General features: G+C 41.5%; 1 protein-coding gene and 1 pseudogene across 6 annotated transcripts in view; both read right to left on the reverse strand.

The window, feature by feature from the left end:
- Positions 1–18218, reverse strand: part of ASB2 (ankyrin repeat and SOCS box containing 2) — a 139395-nt gene that overhangs the window by 13731 nt on the left and 107446 nt on the right. For all 6 annotated transcript variants that reach the window (XM_078151419.1, XM_078151420.1, XM_021000245.2 and 3 more), the window contains 2 exons: positions 17910–18155; positions 13356–13527 (listed from right to left, as the gene is read on the reverse strand). In XM_078151419.1, the coding sequence (XP_078007545.1) occupies positions 13356–13527; positions 17910–18155 (418 nt within the window). The remainder of the gene's footprint in view (positions 1–13355; positions 13528–17909; positions 18156–18218) is intronic.
- On the reverse strand, positions 11180–12704 carry LOC110217730 (dual specificity tyrosine-phosphorylation-regulated kinase 3 pseudogene; annotated as a pseudogene).

The raw sequence follows: 18218 nt of genomic DNA on the forward strand, positions 1-18218 counted from the left end.
GTGTGCAAATAAGCTGATTTGTCCACATAGGCTGAGATAGATAAGTAAAACCCGAGATGATCTTATACATCAGAAAAATCAGCCAGAAATATCACTGGCTCTCTGAAGTGTCTCACATTCTCATCCTTTTGGCTTATGACAGTAAATTCCCATTTAAAATGCAAATATTATCTTGAAGGCCTAACAAAAGTATTACTATTTGGGGGAGGGTGGTATTATGTGATCCTTGTAGTTTCAGTCAGAGGAGTCTAGGAGGAATTAGACAAAGAATTGATTGGTTTTACTGGTTGGGAAGGGAGTCAAGGCACTTAGTTTGTAGTTCTCATCCTGCCAGAAGGTCACCTAATCTGACTCTTCATTTGGCACAGAAAGGTAGAGTCAAGGAAGGAGTCAGATGATTCAAAGAAAACTGAGCTTTAGGCATTATCAAACAGATGGGGTCATACCTGCATGTTTGAGAAGAGAGGTAACACTTAGGCTCACTGAATTTTTTTTCCCCAGAAATGGCAAGGAAAAAGCAGAAAAAAACTTTGGACTGGAGGTTCTCTATGGGCCTTTGTTTTTCTTAGAGAAAAATCATAGGAACACAGGCTGAAAGGGATTTCTAAGGTTATCTAATCTAATCCATCCATATTATAGGTGAGGAAATGAAGGTCCAGAAGGTTAGGTGATTTGCACAAGTAGAAAGAGAGAGAGTTAACATTTGATCTGAAGTCCTCTGACTTTAAAAATCACTTTTTTTTTCTGTACCACACAGCCTCTCTAGTCAAAATGTAATTAATTAAGATTAATTTGTCCAGAGGAATAGCTCACAACAGACCTTTTCCTGGTGATGGCCAAGATATCTAATTCAGAGATGCCCAACATAGGGATGGGTTTGTCTTGGTAGGTAATGAGCTCCCCATCACTGGGAAGTGATTAAACAGCAGCCAGACTGTCATGTGTCAAGAATGATATAGAGTAAGTGGTTGTATTGGGCTGGAGGTTGTACCAAATGACTTGAAAGGTCTTAAGATTCTCTCATTTTAAGATATTATGATCCTGCATTCTCTTCCCTTCTTTGCAGATGTGGAGGACCATGGGGATGAAACTTGATTCACATGTTGATTGTTTTTAATGGACTGCTTTTTTCCCCTCTCTTTTTGATGTTTAGTTAAAAGTGGTGGTAGAGTGGAAACAGAGCTAACCTTCAAGCCAGGACAACTTGTGTTCCCATCCCATCTCTGAGACCTCATGGATTTGTGACCCTGCCTCAGTCATTTAACTTCTCCGTGTTTTATGTAACCCTCTAAGGCTGTAAGTTGCAAAGAAAGTGCTGACTTACGTTGGTAGATTTATACCAATGGAATCACAAGGCCCTTTGTTTATTTGTTTCAGTTGTGTCTGACTCTTCATGACCCTATTTGGGGTTTTCTTGTCAAAGACACTGGAGTGGTTTGCCATTTCCTTTTCCAGCTCATTTTACACATGAGGAAACTGAAGAAAACAAGGTGAAGTGACTTGCCCAGGGTCACACACAACTAGGAAGTGTCTGAGGCCAGATTTGAACTCAGGAAGATAAGTCTTCCTGACTCCAGGCCTAGGACTCTATCCACTGCTCCTGCTTATGTTTATACTTCATTCTAAAGTATAGATTTCTGGATGGGGAGGGTGTAAGGGGGGGAGAAGTAAAGGAATATGCTGAGAACAGAAGGTGATTTAAAGACAAGATTATCAATCCAATTTTAAAAGATTCTGTGATTCTAAGATTATGTGATTCATTCTAGGAGTCACACTCTTTAATTCTAGATTCTACGCCCGCGGCCGACAGACAAGGGCCAATTGAGGAATGCCGATTCAGTTGCGGACCCTCATCTTCACAGGTGACCACATCTTTTCACACATTTCAGTGGAAGGCAGTAACAGTTCACCAAACAGATACCATGCGGACAGTTTCCCAGCTTACCCAAGTCCTGGCAAAATGAATTTTCTCTGGCCCCCTTGAAATCTGACACCACTAAGTCTCACACTATGACACCAGCAGAAAGTATTATCGTTGGGATCTCAGGCTGTTATTTCACAAATCAATCTTTAAAACCTACAAAGAAAATTTGCACACCCAGGGGGACTCATTGCCTTATAATTTCTGTTTGTGCAAGCTCAGGAGGCTTGATCTAGACCCGCAAAGGTGGCGGTCAAAGGAGGAAGGGCCAGGCGCTGTGGGCCTGGCCTTCAGCCATTTCTAACAAATGCTTTGTCATAGCCATAACATTCCCCAAGCACCTACTGCTCAGGGCCACAGGGCTCTCTCTGCCCAGGCAGGGGTTAGCAAGGATCACAGGATCACAGAGATAGAGCTGAAAGGCACCTATAGACCATCAAATCCAACGCCCTCACTTTGTAGATGTGGAAACTGAGGCCAAGAAAGTAAAATGACTTGCCAGGGGTCAAATATCAGAGATGAAATATAAACCAAAGCCTGTTGTTATTGTTCAGTTGTGAGTTTATTATCACTGACAGTTGAGTAGTTTTTCTCTTATCCAACTCTTCCTGACCCCACTTGGGGTTTTCTTGATAAAGATACTGGAGTGGTTTGCCATTTCCTTTTCCAGCTCGTTTTACAGATGAGGAAACAGAGGCAAATAGGGTTAAGTGACTTGCCTAAGGTCACATAGCTAATAAGTATCTGAGGTCAGATTTGAACTCAAGGAGAATCTTTCTGATTCGAAGGCCAGGGCACTATCCATCCACTACATTACCCAGTTGCCCCAAGGTCTATCTGACTTCCAGCTCACTGTCCTATCCACAGCTTCTCAGATTCAGGGGATTATTCAAGAGACCAAAGGTCTAATCCTGGTCTAATCCACTTAATAGGTGTATGAACATGGGCAAGTCATTTCTCCCTATCTGAACCCTAGTTTCCTCATTTGTAACACATGGGAGATGGGTCCTTTAAGGCCTCTGATAATTCTTAGATATATATATATCTATATATATAGATATATAGATATGTATGTATATATATACACATACATACATATACACACATACACACATACACACATAAATACATGCATGTGTATATATATTAAGTATGTAGCATACATGTATGTGTGTACATACATATGTTAAGTATGTAGTATACATGTATGTATATATACATACATACATGTATATTATATTAAGTATGTAGTATAAGTATTTTTCTCCCCATTGTGCAGATGCCGAAACTGTGCCTCAGAAAAAGCAACATTTCCCTCATTTCCTTTCTCATTTTAGGAACAAGGGAGGGCACGTTGCTAGGGTTCTCTGATCCTTACATGGGAGAACAACATCGAATACCCCCTGCAAACCTTCAGCATTTTCCCCCCCTAGGGAAAATAAAACAAAAATACAGTTTCCCATTAGAAGCTTATCTGTGTACATAAAATAATTAGTCCCCAAGCATTCTCCCAAATAAATATTGCCTGGCCTTCTTTTAACCTCCAGAGATATGAGCAGGGGAGACACATGCCTTCTTTCTCCTTTTTCTAGGCCTCCATTTACTATTAGCTATTTGGATTATTTGACAGTAAGTAATGTTTCCGTCTTTGTTTTGCATGTATGGAAGGACCTTACTGAGCAGTGACAGATGAAGGAAGTTGTGTGTAAATTAAATTTTTATAAAGTGGTTCATATTGCAAGCATACTGGAGAAGCACCATGGAGATTTAAAGAAACCCTGTGGAAAAGCATAGGAAGTAAAGAATGACCCTAACGAGTCTTTTTTGTGAATACAGATTTTCATAAATCAATCTCCTTCGAGTAAGAAACCCCTGTAGATGGAAATTGGTAAAAAAGAGCCGTAGTATGTTAGAACAAGAAGAGACCTTAGAACAAGGGAAGGATCAACCCGCCTTTAGGAAGCACCTACTAAGTATCAGACATTGTGCTAAGGGCTTTATGCAGACATCTCATCGGATCTCTGCGAAGGCCAGAATCTTAGCACAGAGAACAGAGAAGGTTAGGTCTGGAAGGGCTTTTAGAACATAGAATGTAGGAAGTAGAATGTCGGGACTGAGAGGGGCCTTCAAGATGATTTAGTCCAGGGTCCTTAATTTGTGGTACATGGATAGATTTCAGGGGGCCCATAAATCTGGATGCTAATAAAATAAAAATTTTTTTAATTGCATCTTCTTTTTTACTAAACTCTAGCTGAAATTGAGCGTTTCAATTATTTAGACATTTCTGAGAAAAGGTCCATAGGTTTTACCAACACAAAAAGTTAAGAACCTAGTTCAAGACTGACTCCCCCTTTTTTACAGATGAGGAAACTGAGATCTAGAGAAGGGAAAGGATTTACTTGTTGAAATATAAAGGTATGGATGGTATCAGAGGCACCGGGAATTCTGAAGCAACAAGGCTTCTTTGTCAGCATTATCCACAGGTCCCATACTCCGTGGGAATCAATGTGGCCTGCTAGACAAACTGCCTTAGAATCAGGAAGACCCAGGGGCAGCTAGGTGGCACAGTGGATAGAAGACCAGACCAGGAGTCAAGAGGGCCTGAGTTCAAATCCGGCCTCAGATACTTGCTGAATGACCCTGGGTAAGTCACTTAACCCTAACTGCTTTCCCCTGGTTCCCCAAAATGAACATAATCAGGAAGGCCTGAGTTTGGGTCTTACTTCTGACACAAGCCTATTGTGTAACCTTGGGCAAATCCCTTAATCTCTCACTTTTGGAGTCTACTTTCTAATTCTAAAAGTTGCAGAGATACCTGCAGCTAGGTGGCGAAATGGCTAAAGCACTGGGCCTGGATTCCAGAAGACTTGTCTTCCTGCATTCGAATCCTAGCTGTGTGACCTCGGGCAAGTCACTTCACCCTGTTTGCCTCAGTTTCCTCTTCTGTAAAATGAGCTGCAGAAGGAAAAGGCAAACCACTCCAGTATCCTTGCCAAGAACACCCCAAATGGCGACAGCTCAACAGCTTCCCTCTTTTAATCCTTCCATTTTTTCCTGTCTCTGGCTTGTTTGTATGTGTTTTGTTTGCTTGTTATTTCCCCCAGTAGAATGGGAACTCCTTGAAGGCAGGGACCGTCTTTTGCCTCTTCTTCTATCCCCCCATGCTCAGCACGGCGCTTGGCACATGGTGTTCCCTTAGTAAACGTTTATTGACTGACTTGACTGAGTGGCTGAAGCTGCACCGATAGAAGGGGTTTCCTCATCTTGGGAGTTCCCTGGACCAGTAAAATCCCAGGTCCAGCCTCTATCCCACACACACCCTGATCGGGGAGGGTGTTAACAAAGAGGCAAACACCATAGAAATCAATGGACACTGCCCTCAGCAAACGTATTGTTGTCATTTCTATGTGATGGAGCCTTGCTCAGTCTGAATGGGACATTCCTATAAAATTACACACTAAATTTGCATGACTCCCGAGGGTCACCACGGAGGCTAGCGCTCCAAATACCAGAGCAGTTAATAATGACTGTCTACTTGGCATAAGGACTGGTCATTTCTGAAAAACATGTGGTGCTGGCTGCTCTCGAGATACACTGTGTTAACGCTTCATTTCACACCAGTGAGAAAAGTCAGGTCCGTGCTTGACCTCTGCGTGATAGAGACAGGCCCTTGTCATTAATTATATCAATTATAACTACAGAAAGAGCTTTGAACCAAGAACGAGTCTAGGAAGAGCACTTTAGTCAAGCATGTAGTAGATTCATAGGCTTGTAGATTTAGAGCCGGAAGGGACCTGAGAGGCCCCTGAATTGAACCCCTTTCATTTTACTGAAGAGAAAACTGAGGCTCAGAGTGGTTAAGTGACTTGCCCAAGGTCACACAGCTAGTAAGTACCTGAGGTAAATCTGAATCTTAGTCTTCCTGATTTCAAGTTCAGTGGTCCATCCACTAAGCTATGTTGACTCCATCCAGCCCAACACAGTCAACTTTTAACAACTGAAATGTCTCCAAAGTTCCATGTGAGTCAAATCTTTCTAAATTGAAACATATCATGAAGACACTAGGAGATCTTGAAATTTAAAAGAACCCTATGGAGGGCACACATGCAAAGCAAAGAATTATGCTCGGCCTCATATGTTTTGTGTGCATGTCGATTTTCATGTATCCAAAGTAAGGAAAACTTGTACGTGGAAATTGGAAAAACCATAGAAGAATATCGGAGTCCACTATCCATTTTGCAAATTATAAAAAAGCCCCCAGGCATTGTCAAACAGCTGGGGATCAGCATCTGGGTCAAATTAGAAGATAAGGCACAGAGGTGTATAAAGAATAAGGAACCTGTCTTATCTGAACGTGATACATCCTTCAGTGTCCAGCAAGATGTTCCGCACTTTCATTTTTTGTGTGTGGTGTTGTTGTTTTTAATGGACCTGTGACTCCATTAGGGTGGGGAGGGATTCCTTCTGCCAGAGCAGATCAGAACCTGCTTTGCAACTTCGCATCTGAAGGAATGCATGAACATACAAATTTACAAGTCTGTCATGGAAAGTATTTCAAAACCTTTTGCATTATTTATTATTTTGCACCATCCCACCATCCCCGCCTTCATTAACAGAGATTATTATGCAATGTATTTCTCTCTCCACCAAAAAACAAAGGGGGTAGCAGGTAATAGGACAATTAGAAAAAGTGAGTAATATTTATATTTTTTCCCCAGGTACCTCAGCTGACAAGTGTTAACTCCTATTTCTATAACACGTTGAGGGCTACAAAACACTTTTTGTCACACGTAGGAAGGACAAGTATTCTTATTCCTATTTTGCTAATGAGAAAACTGAGGCTCAGACTTTCCCAGGGTTGCATGGCTAACATGATCATTGGAACTTGTCTCCTATCTCCTAGTCCAGGGCTTAGAATAGGGATAGCAGAAAGAGCATCTAGTTAGCTCTGCCACTAACTTGCTATGTGACCTTGGGCCAGTCATTTAGCTCATTTGGGCTTCAATTTCCTCATCTACAAAATGAGCAGGTCTGACTACATGAATACTAATTTTGTTATTACTAACGTATTTATACAGAGCTTTAATGTTTTCATCTTTTTTCTTTTTTCCCTAGGCAGTGGGGTTAAGTGACTTACCCAGGGTCACACAGCCTGAAGTGTCTGAGACTGAATTGGAACTCAGGTCCTCCTGACTCCAGGGCCAGTGCTCTATCCACTGCGCCACCTAACTGCCCCGGCTTCAATGTTTTCAAAGAGCTTATGGACAATAAGGACAGGCTTGTAGATAGGCAGACAACTCTTTTAAGACAATAAGTTGCAGAGAAGGTGCCAGGCAGCACGGATGGAAGGAGTTTCCTTATCCATAAAGAAAGGTAGGCAGGTAATGGAGTGGATAGAGTGCTGGGCCTGGAGTCAGAAAGACCTGAGTTCAAATCTGACCTCAGCAACTTCCTAGCAGTGGTGTGACCCTAGGAAAATAAACCATTTAACTGCTTTTTGCCTCAGTTTCCTCATCTGCAAAATGGGGATAATAACACCTACCTCCTAGGATTGTTGTGAGGATCAAATGAAGTAATAATGATGACGTGCTTAGCACAGAGCCTGGCATAGCAAGCACTGTATAAATACAGTATAATGTTAGCTGTTATTGCTGTCTGTCCTTTGCTCTTAAGAGGACCCTGACATCAGGAAGGGGATGTCATGACTTGTAAGTGAATTGGATTTAAGTGAGGGTGGGCTGTGCAGAATCACCAGCCTCACTTTCTCCTCTGGAGCCATCTAGATCCAGTGGGGAGATACAGATCAGGACAACTGGAGATGGCCCCCAGCTGTTATTATTATTTATAAAATAGGGATGATCAAAGCACCTACCTCCCAGGATTGTTGTAAGGATCAAAGGAGATAATAATTATAAAGTATTTAACACAGTGATTGGCACATAGTAGGTGCTATATAAATGTTAGCTATCATTATTATTATTGTTGTTGTTATTATTATTATTATTATTATTGGCCCTGGGCAATTTAACCCCTGTCTGCCTCAGTTTCCTTAGCTATAAAATAGCAATAATAATGGTGCCTACCTCCCAGTGTCATTGTGGGAATAAAATGAGATAATATTCTTAAAGTGCCTGGCAATGGTAGATACCTCTTAAATGATTACTTCCTTCTTTCCATAATATAATAATAATAATTACAATGATAATAGTCTGACCTCAGACACTTCCTAGCTATGTGACCCTGGGCAAGTCACTTCACCCTGTTTACCTCAGTTTCCTCATCTGCAAAATGAACTGAAGGAGGAAATGGCAAACCACTTCAGTATCTCGGCCAAGCAAACCCCAACTGGGTCACAAAAAGCTGGACTCAACTGAAACAACTTAACGATGATAACAGCACTACAAGGTGCAGACCTATTTTAACCCATCCAATCCTCACAACCCTGTGCGACCCTCGGCATCAGTTTCACCATCTGTACGATGGGAATGATAATAGCACCTCCCTCACCGACTCACCAAGTTTTAGGGTTGGAAAGGACCTCAGTGTCCATTTAGTTCAGCCAATGCTACAATCTCTCTGACAAGTGATTCTCCAGCCTTGAAGACCCCGACCAGCCACTTCCCAGGGCAGCCCAAGGCACTTGTGGACAGCTCTAATCTTTTGGAAGTTTTTAAGTCTGAATTTATCTATTTTCAACCTTCACTAATTGTCACCGGTGCAGCCCTGCAGCACCTAAAAGCACAAGTCCGTTCTCCCTTCCAAACACTTCCCCTAAGCCTTCTTTCCCCAAACCAAACAGCCCCATGACATGGACTCAGAGACCCTCACCATCTTGGTTACCCTTTCTCTGGGTGCTCTCCTGATTGTTAACAGCCTTCCTAAAATGTAGTGCAGCTAAGTGATGGAGTGCTGGGCCTGGAGTCAGGAAGACCTGAGTTTAAATCTGGCCTCAGACACTTAATAGCTGTGTGACCCTGGGCAAATCACTTCACCCTGTTTGCCTCAGCTTCCTCGTGTATAAAATGAGCTGGAGAAGGAAATGGCAAAATCCTCCAGTATCTTTGCCAAGAAAACTCCAAATGAGGTCATGAAGAGTTAGACATGATTGAAAAACAGCAAAAAAAAATAAAGTATCTAGAATTAAACATAATACTCCAGAGCTGAATACAAAAGGACCACCATCTCCTTATTCCTGGAGACTATGCCTCCTTTAATGTATTTAGCCCAAGATCACATTAGTTTTTTGGGTTGCCATAATCACACTATTGACTCACATTGAGTTTGTATTCAATGAATATTCTCAAATCTCTTAGAAGCAAACTGCTGTCTAAGTAGGCCTTCACCATCTTGTACTTATGAAGTTTTTTTTTTTCCTAACCCAAATTTGACTTTACATTATTAGCTGTGTGTCCATGGTCAACAGGAAGTATGGTGTATTGGAAAGAGTTGAAATCTAGAAGACCTGAGTTCATATCTTAGACACTTTCTAGCTGTGTAACCTTAAGCAAGTCGCTTAACCTATCTAGGCCTCACTTACCTCAAGTGTAAGATGCTGGGGTTTTACTTGATGACCTCTAAAGCAGGGGTGTATTAGCAGATGTTTAACAACCAGACACTATGGGGGGGAAAATCTATGCACACACTTTTAAATTTGGTCTCCGTTATTTATACTTTCTTAAGTCTAAACAATATTTTTTAAAATCAATCCCTGATTTGTAGTGATTGTGATTTTCTAAAGTGGAAATAGTCACACTAAAAATTTAACAGTCTCTTGCAAAGGACCTAAGACATCTCCAAAATTCTCATGACAGAAAATGCCATCCACATCCAAAGTACTATAGAGTTTGAATGCAGATCGAAGCATACTATTTGCTCTTTTTTTTTCTTCTGGTTTGTTTTGTTTCTTCTTTCTTGTGGTTCCTCCTATTGGTTCTAATTCTTCCTTACAACATCACTAATGTGAAAATATGTTTAATAGGAATGTATATGTAGAGCCTACATCAGATTGCATGCCATCTTGGGAAGGGAGGTGGGGAAGGAGGGGGAGAAAATTTAAAACTCAAAAACTTATGAAAGTGAATGTTGAAAACTAAAAATAAATGAATTAATTAAAAAAACCAATCTCTTGCAAGCAGGTAAGAGCTGCCTCCAGCACATCTCTGCTCTAAGGCCCCTTCCTGATCTAAAATCTATGATCCTTTGAATTCACTTAATCTCACTGGGCCTTAGGAATAGGGGTTTCTTTTTAACCTATAAAAAGTAATTGAATAGGTACTCCAATATAGCTGAAACAATGTGGTTAGGTAATTAGCCCTTGAAAAGTTCATTTCCATACATGTAAAAAGTTTTGCCACTAAAAAAATCTTGTCTGATAAAAATAGGGCCTCCAAGGACTCTGTATATTCCAATTTTCAGGTTTTCAAGGCGATTAAAAATATCATTTACGTGTATTTCCACACAGATCACTCGCTACTAGCTGAGAAGTTTGGGCAGCATGCTTGTTTGTTCAGTCATTTTTTCAGTTGTGTCTGACTTTTCACGACCCCATTTAGGGTTTTCTTGGCAAAGATACTAGAGTGATTTGCCATTTCCTTCTCCAGCTCATTTTATAGATGAGGAAATTGAGGCAGACAAGGTGAAGTGACTTGCCCAGGGTCACACAGCTACTAGGAAGTATCTGAGGCCAGATTTGAACTCAGGAAGATGAGTCTTCCTGACTCCAGAGCCAGAACTCTATCCACTGCACCACCCAGCTATCTGGGCAGTATATGACTCAGAGGTAAACCACCATTCATTTCTGACATTAAGTTAGCTTTAAGCTTGTTGGCTATTCCAGTGATTAGAGGCAATTTGGAATCTGGTCCCTGGAAAAAATTCACAGGATTTTCTATCTATTCCTCTGACATTTTGTCTATAGTGAGTGGGTTTACTAATCCAAGAGTATCTTAAAGCCTGATTTGGGGTCAGGAGGATAGAGGGGTCCCAATGAAGACATCATTTCAAGAATTCCATAAACAAGTAATCATCACATCCATTTAGTGCAGGTGTCCAGTCTTTGCTGCCTGGGGGACCTCACTTCTCACCCTGGACTGCCCTCCCCTCCTCTTTAGTCAACCCAAAAAACTAATGTGATCTTGAGCTGAATACATTAAGAGAAGCATAGCCTTCAGGAATAGGGAGATGAAGTTTCTTTTGTATTCAGCTCTGGAGTATTATGTTTAATTCTAGATACTTTATTTTTGTTGTTGTTGTCCAATAGTGTCTAACTCTTCATGACCTCATTTGTAGTTTTCTTGGCAAAGATACTGGAGGGGTTTGTCATTTCCTTCTCCAGCTCATTTTACAGATGAGGAAGCTGAGGCAAGCAGGGTTAAGTCACAGTACAATATCAGGGCAGACCCTCGGAGCTGATAAAGTACTTGGCACACTTAGCTTGCTTGAGAAGTTTTGGAGAAGGCATACCTAGCAGCTCCATTATATAAGCTTATTAGTCTCCGTCATCCTCTCCAGGGAAGAGAGGCTATCCAGTCAAAATGCAGCCCAAACTCCAGACATCAATAGGTGTATTAGAGAGACTTCCCAAGATGATGTCTGGCGCTCTGCAGAAGCAAGGACATATGTGTAGAGTTTCCAGTACTCAAAACAGCTGAACGCAAAGCCGATAACCTTGGTTACATTGCAGCCATGTTGTTTTAGAAGAAAGTTTTCTGGCTTCAGGTCACAATGAATGATCTTGTTTTTGTGGAGAGCATCCAGGGATTGCAAGATAGAGTGAGCAAATTTGTGCACCTGCTGGACACTGAACCCCCCAACCTTGAGCTTTTTGATTGGCTCGTAGAGGTCTATGCTTAGCAGTCCAAAGGCCATACAGACTTGGTTCTGGAATATAAAGCTGTCTAGCATGTGTATAACTTTCATGCTGCCTGTTTCATTCTGTTTCTTAATTTCCTCGGCTGCTCGTCGATGAAAGCACTTTTCATTGTGAACCATCTTCAGGGCAACAAACTGGTAAAGTTTGTGAGCATGGACTGGAGCTACCTGCCCAAAGCTGCTTTTGCAAATGATTTCTGGTACCTCACATGCATATGTCAATTGGTCTTGGGGTACATAAATATAGCTCCCCTCAGCAGCATCATAGCTCCCCTTGTTGGGGCCACTGAAAATGCCTTGGCATTTGGACCCGCATAATAAACTTCAGCATAATTGATGATTTCTAGCTTCTTATAAGGAGTCAGTTTTCACTTACACTGCTCTAGCACTTGAGGGGGCAGAGGTACCACTTTCAGTGCTTTGGATGAGTTATTCGATATGCCAGTGTTCAAACTATCTGAACTTTAACCCTGAGAAATAGTAGGAGAACACTTTTCAGAGAAATTTGCTCCTGCGGACTGAAGAGTATTGGACCTCCTGTTGCCAAATTCTGGACACAGCTGTTCCACCTTAATGTCAACTCCATTTGGGATTGGTTGAGTGTGAGCTTTTGTTCTTGGCATTTCAGTAATAATATTGAAGGCAAAAGGAGAGGGAGATGGCAGAGGATGAGATGGAGAGACAATGTTATGGAAACAATGAACATGAACTTGGACCGTCTTCAAGAGAGTGGAAGATAAAAGGACCTGGCATGCTATGGTCCATGGGGTCATGAAGAGTTGGGCATGACTAAACAACTGAAAAATAACAACAATATAATCTTCTGGAGAGAGGTGGTTAAGAAGGGTCACAGACTATATTTGTGCCAAATGGACATTTGGTTTCACCTAATATCACAAAGATATTATATACACCATCCCCCCCCACCTCCACAACTCCTGGGCCAGGGTCTTACAGGTCCAGCATCCTTCCTCCTGGGCCCTTGGGCAGTGCCACCCACCTTGGTACCTGGGACCTCTCCATAGTGGGGGACCAGGGTGTCTGAGAAGAGCTACCTTAGATCCCCAGCAGTGGCAGGGCTGGTACAATCAGGGGTTCTTAACCTGGGATCCATAAAATTGTTTTTTTAAGTATTTTGATAACTATATTTCGGTATAATTAGTTTTCTTTATCATCCTATACATTGCATTTTATGAATTTAAAATCATTATTTTGAGAAGGGGTCCATAGCCTTCATCAGACCGCCAAAGGATTCCATGACACACAAAAAAGTCAAGAACCCCTGAGATTTCTAAGGTTTCCTCCCTCTTTAATACCCTTTGATTCTCCCCTTCCTACCCACATAAGGCACTCAGCACTATTTTGTTCCCTATGGGTAGGGTTCTCATGTGTGTGCATTTTAGGGCACAATATTATCAGCAACCATTCTCTTTGATTCCAACTCTAGGGAGAAGAATTCTCTTCTTCTGTCAGATCAATGACTAACTCTCCAAGGAAGGACTGTAGAAAAGGAAATGGAAGGTGGGAATGGGGGTATAGGGGAGATAAAGTTCTATCAACTCACTTGTAATTGCCTCGTCTGGAGGCAATATGAAGAGGTAACAACCCGTCCTTATTGGATTTGTTCGCATCCGCTCCCTGAGACAAGAGGAACTCCACCACGTTTTCGTGTTCATTTTTACAAGCTTCATAGAGGGCTGAGGCACTGTCACTGGCCTGAGTATTAATGTCCGCACCTAGCCAAGAACAAAAAGATTGGTCTAGCGCTCTGAAGACCTTGGCAAGATTGGGGAGGGGACAAAAGTCTTTTTTGGGATGCTGCTTCCTGATCTTTCCTCTTCTTTCAGTATCTTTTTCTCCTTGACAGGTTCCCAGGGTTTCTCTATTCTCCCAGGTCCCTCTCATCTAAGAGGAAAGTACATCTGACGAACACATGTGCATTATAGTACTGGTAATCTAAGGCTCCACATTCCCATTGTACTGAAAGTCCCTATGGGATGCTGGCCTTCGAACCAGGAGAAGTACACTGAAGTTGAACCCAGAGAACCAAGGTTCAAATCACAGTTCTGTTTAGCATCCGCTTTAGTTCCTCACTGTCACTCATCCCACATATGTAATCAATTGCCTAATCTTATTGTTTTAGGTAAGTTCCCTTGACTCAAACAGCTACTATCTTGGTTGAGACTTTAAAGTCTTATCCCCTGGACTATTTTTAATTTTTTTTTTTAATTTTTGGAGGTAAGCAGGATTAAGTGACTTGCTCAGGGTCACATAGCTAGTAAGTGTCTGAGGCTGAATTTGAACTCAAGTCCTCCTGACTCCACGGACAGTGCTCTATTCACTGCACCACCTAGGTACCCCTATCACCTGGACTATTGCAATAACTTTTTAAATGATCTCCCTGCTTTGAGTCTCCCCCAACTCCAATCTCTACTCAGTTGTCAAAGTGATTTTTTCCAGAATGTAGATCTGAGCATTTAATCCTTCTACTCAATAAATCCAGTGGTTTCTATTACCTGTAGAATCAAATATAAAGTTCTTTGACATTTAAGGCACTTCACAACATAGCCCCTTCCTATCTCCACATATTCTATGATCAAGTCCATTTACTGTTTCTAGCATACAACCTTCTATCTCTTGTCTCTGAACCTTTTTAATAGCTGTCCCTATATCTAGAATGGGCAGCTAGGTGTTGCAGTAGATAGAGCCCTGGGCCAGGAGTCAGAAACACCTGAGTTCAAATATGGTCTCAGATACATACTAGCTGTGTGACCCTGGGCAAGTCATTTAACCCTATTTGCCTCAGTTTTCTCATCTGTAAAATGAGCTCGAGAAGGAAATGTCAAACCCCAAACCCCTCCTGCATCTTTGCCAAGAAAACCCCCAAATGGGGTCACAGAGAGTTGGACACAACTAAAGTGACTGAACTACAACATAATTAATAGGCACTTAACAAATACTTACTGAACTGAATTGAATTGAATTCTAACTTTAAAACTCAAAACACAATGTCAAAGATCTCTATCAACTTCCCTTAAAAACTTCATCCTGGGGGCAGCTAGGTGGTACAGTGGATAGAGCACCAGCCCTGGAGTCAGGAGGACCTGAGCTCAAATCTGATCTCAGACAGTTGACACTTAACTAGCTGTATGACCTTGGGCAAGTCACTTAACCCCATTGCCAAGCCAAAAAACAAACAAACAAAAAACCCAAAAAACCAAAAACTTCATCCTGGTCAGACAAGCTGTTCACCCACTCAAGAAAAACACTTTTACTTATAAATGAACATAGCATATGAAGGTATGGGGAGGAGGGAGGAAGGAATACACATAGGATCAACCCGATGTATGTCTGTAATATACCTGACTTTTGACATCATCTAATATGTGTCTCTGTCCTTTACAATCCCATCTCCTTAGCTCTAGAGACCTATTTCTGTGCCTCTGTCTCCAGATGGCCAGTACATATTTGCCCTCAACCAGTGAACAAATCTCTCTTCTCTGCTCAGATGTTTGCTAAACCCATCAGATGTTTATCTGAGCATAAAAGCTGCCTGCCAACTTTTGCATTCCCTTGACCCAAATGCCCAGGCCATGTTTGGCGATTTTAAAATGTCATAGCTAGAAATAGTATGGGGATGGCATTGAGCAAAGAAGTCTATTTTATTAAGATGGAAAAATATAGAATTGATGATTTATGAACTACCAGACTGGAAAACTAACCTCTTGAGAATTCATTTGTGCCTTTGTCAAGGTTTTATTTTGCTTTGTTTTTCCACCATTGGAACCGTAGAACCCTGAACTTAAGAATGCAGGAGATCCAGGTTCAAATCTCAGCTCCCCCACTTACTAGTTACATGAACTTGAGCAAGTTCCATAGTGTTCCTAAAATTTAATTTCTTCATCTGTAAAACCTAGCTGTTAGTTTCTTTACTATCTTCCAAGATTCTTAGGATCATAGACTTTAAAACAATTAGGACCTAACAGATCTAGTCCATTAAAGTAGTTTGGATAAAGCATAGTCCCTGTTCTCATGAAGGTTGCATTCTAAAAGCACTAGATTTCTTTTGGCCTAACTTTATTACATTTGTTCAATTGTATTTCAGTTGTGTCCAACACTCTGTGACTCCATTTGGGGTTTGGTGTTTTTTTTTAGGCAATTGGGGTTAAGTGATTTACCCAGGGTCACATAGCTAGTAAATGTCAAGTGTTTGGTCTGAGGCTGGATTTGAACTCAGGTCCTCCTGACTTCAGAGCCAGTGCTGTATCTACTGTGCCACCTAGCTGCCCTTCTTGGGCAGACTCTTAAGGAGTCTGAACATTAGTGCGCTTATTGGCTAGATTGTAAAAATCTGAGCAGTGGCTAGATTTTAAGAATCTAAGCATTTAGCTAGATTATAAGAATCTAAGCAGTGGTTAGATCTTAAGAATCTCAGCCCATTTGGGGTTTTCTTGGCAAAGATACTGGAATGGTTGGCCATTTTCCTTCTCCAGCTCATCTGATAGATGAGGAAACTGAGGGCAACAGGGTAAAGTGACCTGCTCAGGGTCACACAGCTATTAAGTGATTAAGAACGAATTTGAAATCAGTCTTCCTGACTCTTGGCCCAGCACCCTATCCACTATGCCACCTAGCTGCCTAACACAATTACATACATATATAAAAATTAGTGTAACTAGGTTTTGTACTGGTGGCCCTTTCTGGTGGGGAAAACGTTTTCAAACCTAACTATAAGCTCTAGGAATTGTAGTCTTGAAAAGATAGCACTTTCTCCCCATCCTGGGAAAGACTGAGTCTATCACAAAATTTGAGCCAAGGCCTTCTGTCGTGGCCAAGAAGTTCTTCAGTTAGACTGCAGCAGAAGAGGTTCAGGTTTTAGAATGGAATAAAGTATGATAGCAGGTGTTTTGAATGGAAATTAACAATGGAGCATTGATACTGGTAGACCTTTCCTGTGTACTATTTTACCTATTAAAAGTATGGGGTAGAAGTGAGGACTGGAAAAGATGGCTGGAATGTATTGATCATCAACTGTGACCTTTCTTTGAGAGCTATGGAAAAGCTGCAAAAGGTTGAACTCTCCCAACTTGCTAGCATGTGCATTGTCTATTATTTTCTCTATTTCTTTCACCTGTTTCTATTTCCTGATTTTTTTTTTGTTTCATATTAAAACTACAATTGATCATTACTTTACTGTGATAAAGGGAAGAGTGAAATGGAGGAAGCTAGCAGATAGCTGGAAATGCACAGAATTCAAACAGGACAGTAGAAGTCTGCACCTTGGTTCAGAAGAGCTAGGGTCATCCTACCTTGAGGGCTCTGGAATAAAAGTAAAAGAAATCTTACGGGCTTGATTATTAATAACTTTTTATAAACTTCCCAAAACACTGAACCAAAATGGATCTGGAATTTTTACTTGCTTTTCCCTAGGCTAAAGAACAAAACAGAACAACAACAAAAAAAACCCAAGTCATTGTTGAACTTGATTCAGATGTGGCTTAGAATGCAGGCACTTCATGAAATCTACTGTCCCTCACCAAGGGGTGGGTCAGAGGTATAGATCAAAGGAGGGCCATGCCTCCTTAGCTACCTAGTAGAAGGAGAAAGGTGTGATCTGGAAAGAATCTGCCCAGACTACTTCCCTAGGTCTCTTAATTTCATTTTTGCTTTCTACTCTAAACCTCCAAACCTCACCTGCTGGTTACAAAAGCTTTGAAAGGTGGTTTGTTTGTTACTTCCAAGAAGGAAGGAAACGAACATTAATTAAGTACCTACTACTGCCAGACACTGTGCAAAGTACTTTATAAATGTTATCTCATTTGATCTTCACAACAACCATGGGAGGTAGGTGCTATTTTTATCCCCATTTCACAGCTGAGGAAACTCAGGCATTCAGAGGTAAAGTGACTTGCTCAGGGTGACTTAGCTAGTAAGAGTGTGAGTTCAAATCTGAACTCAGATCTTCCTGACTCCAGACCCAGCATTCTATCCAATGCACCACCCAGCCTCTTTCCAAGTCTCGAATTCTATGACTCAAAGATATCTTTCAGCTCTAACTTTCTTTGTCCTAATGTCTTTTATTTCTGAAATGCTTTGATTCTTATTTAGGGTCACTCACCATGCTTAGCCAGAAATCTCAGTGCCTCCAGCTGTCCACTCTGGGCAGCCACAAATAAAGGGGTAATGCCGTATGCATTCTTGGATTCCACCTTGGCACCTCCGCTCACCAGAATTTCCATAACTTCCAAGTCATTCCGGGCCACAGATTCATGGAGAGCAGTCCAGCCACGGTTGCATCGATGGTTGGTATCAGCATTGTACTGCACCAGCATCCTGACAGCTTCCACATTCTTCTTCTCACAAGCTGTACCAGGAAAAATGCAAACCACTGAGCAGAATGATGAACATGGGAGAGGGGTCTGTCACC

Source organism: Phascolarctos cinereus, unplaced genomic scaffold, assembly GCF_003287225.1.
Source record: "Phascolarctos cinereus isolate Bilbo 61053 unplaced genomic scaffold, phaCin_HiC Scaffold_3;HRSCAF=262, whole genome shotgun sequence".
Lineage (NCBI taxonomy): Eukaryota > Metazoa > Chordata > Mammalia > Diprotodontia > Phascolarctidae > Phascolarctos > Phascolarctos cinereus.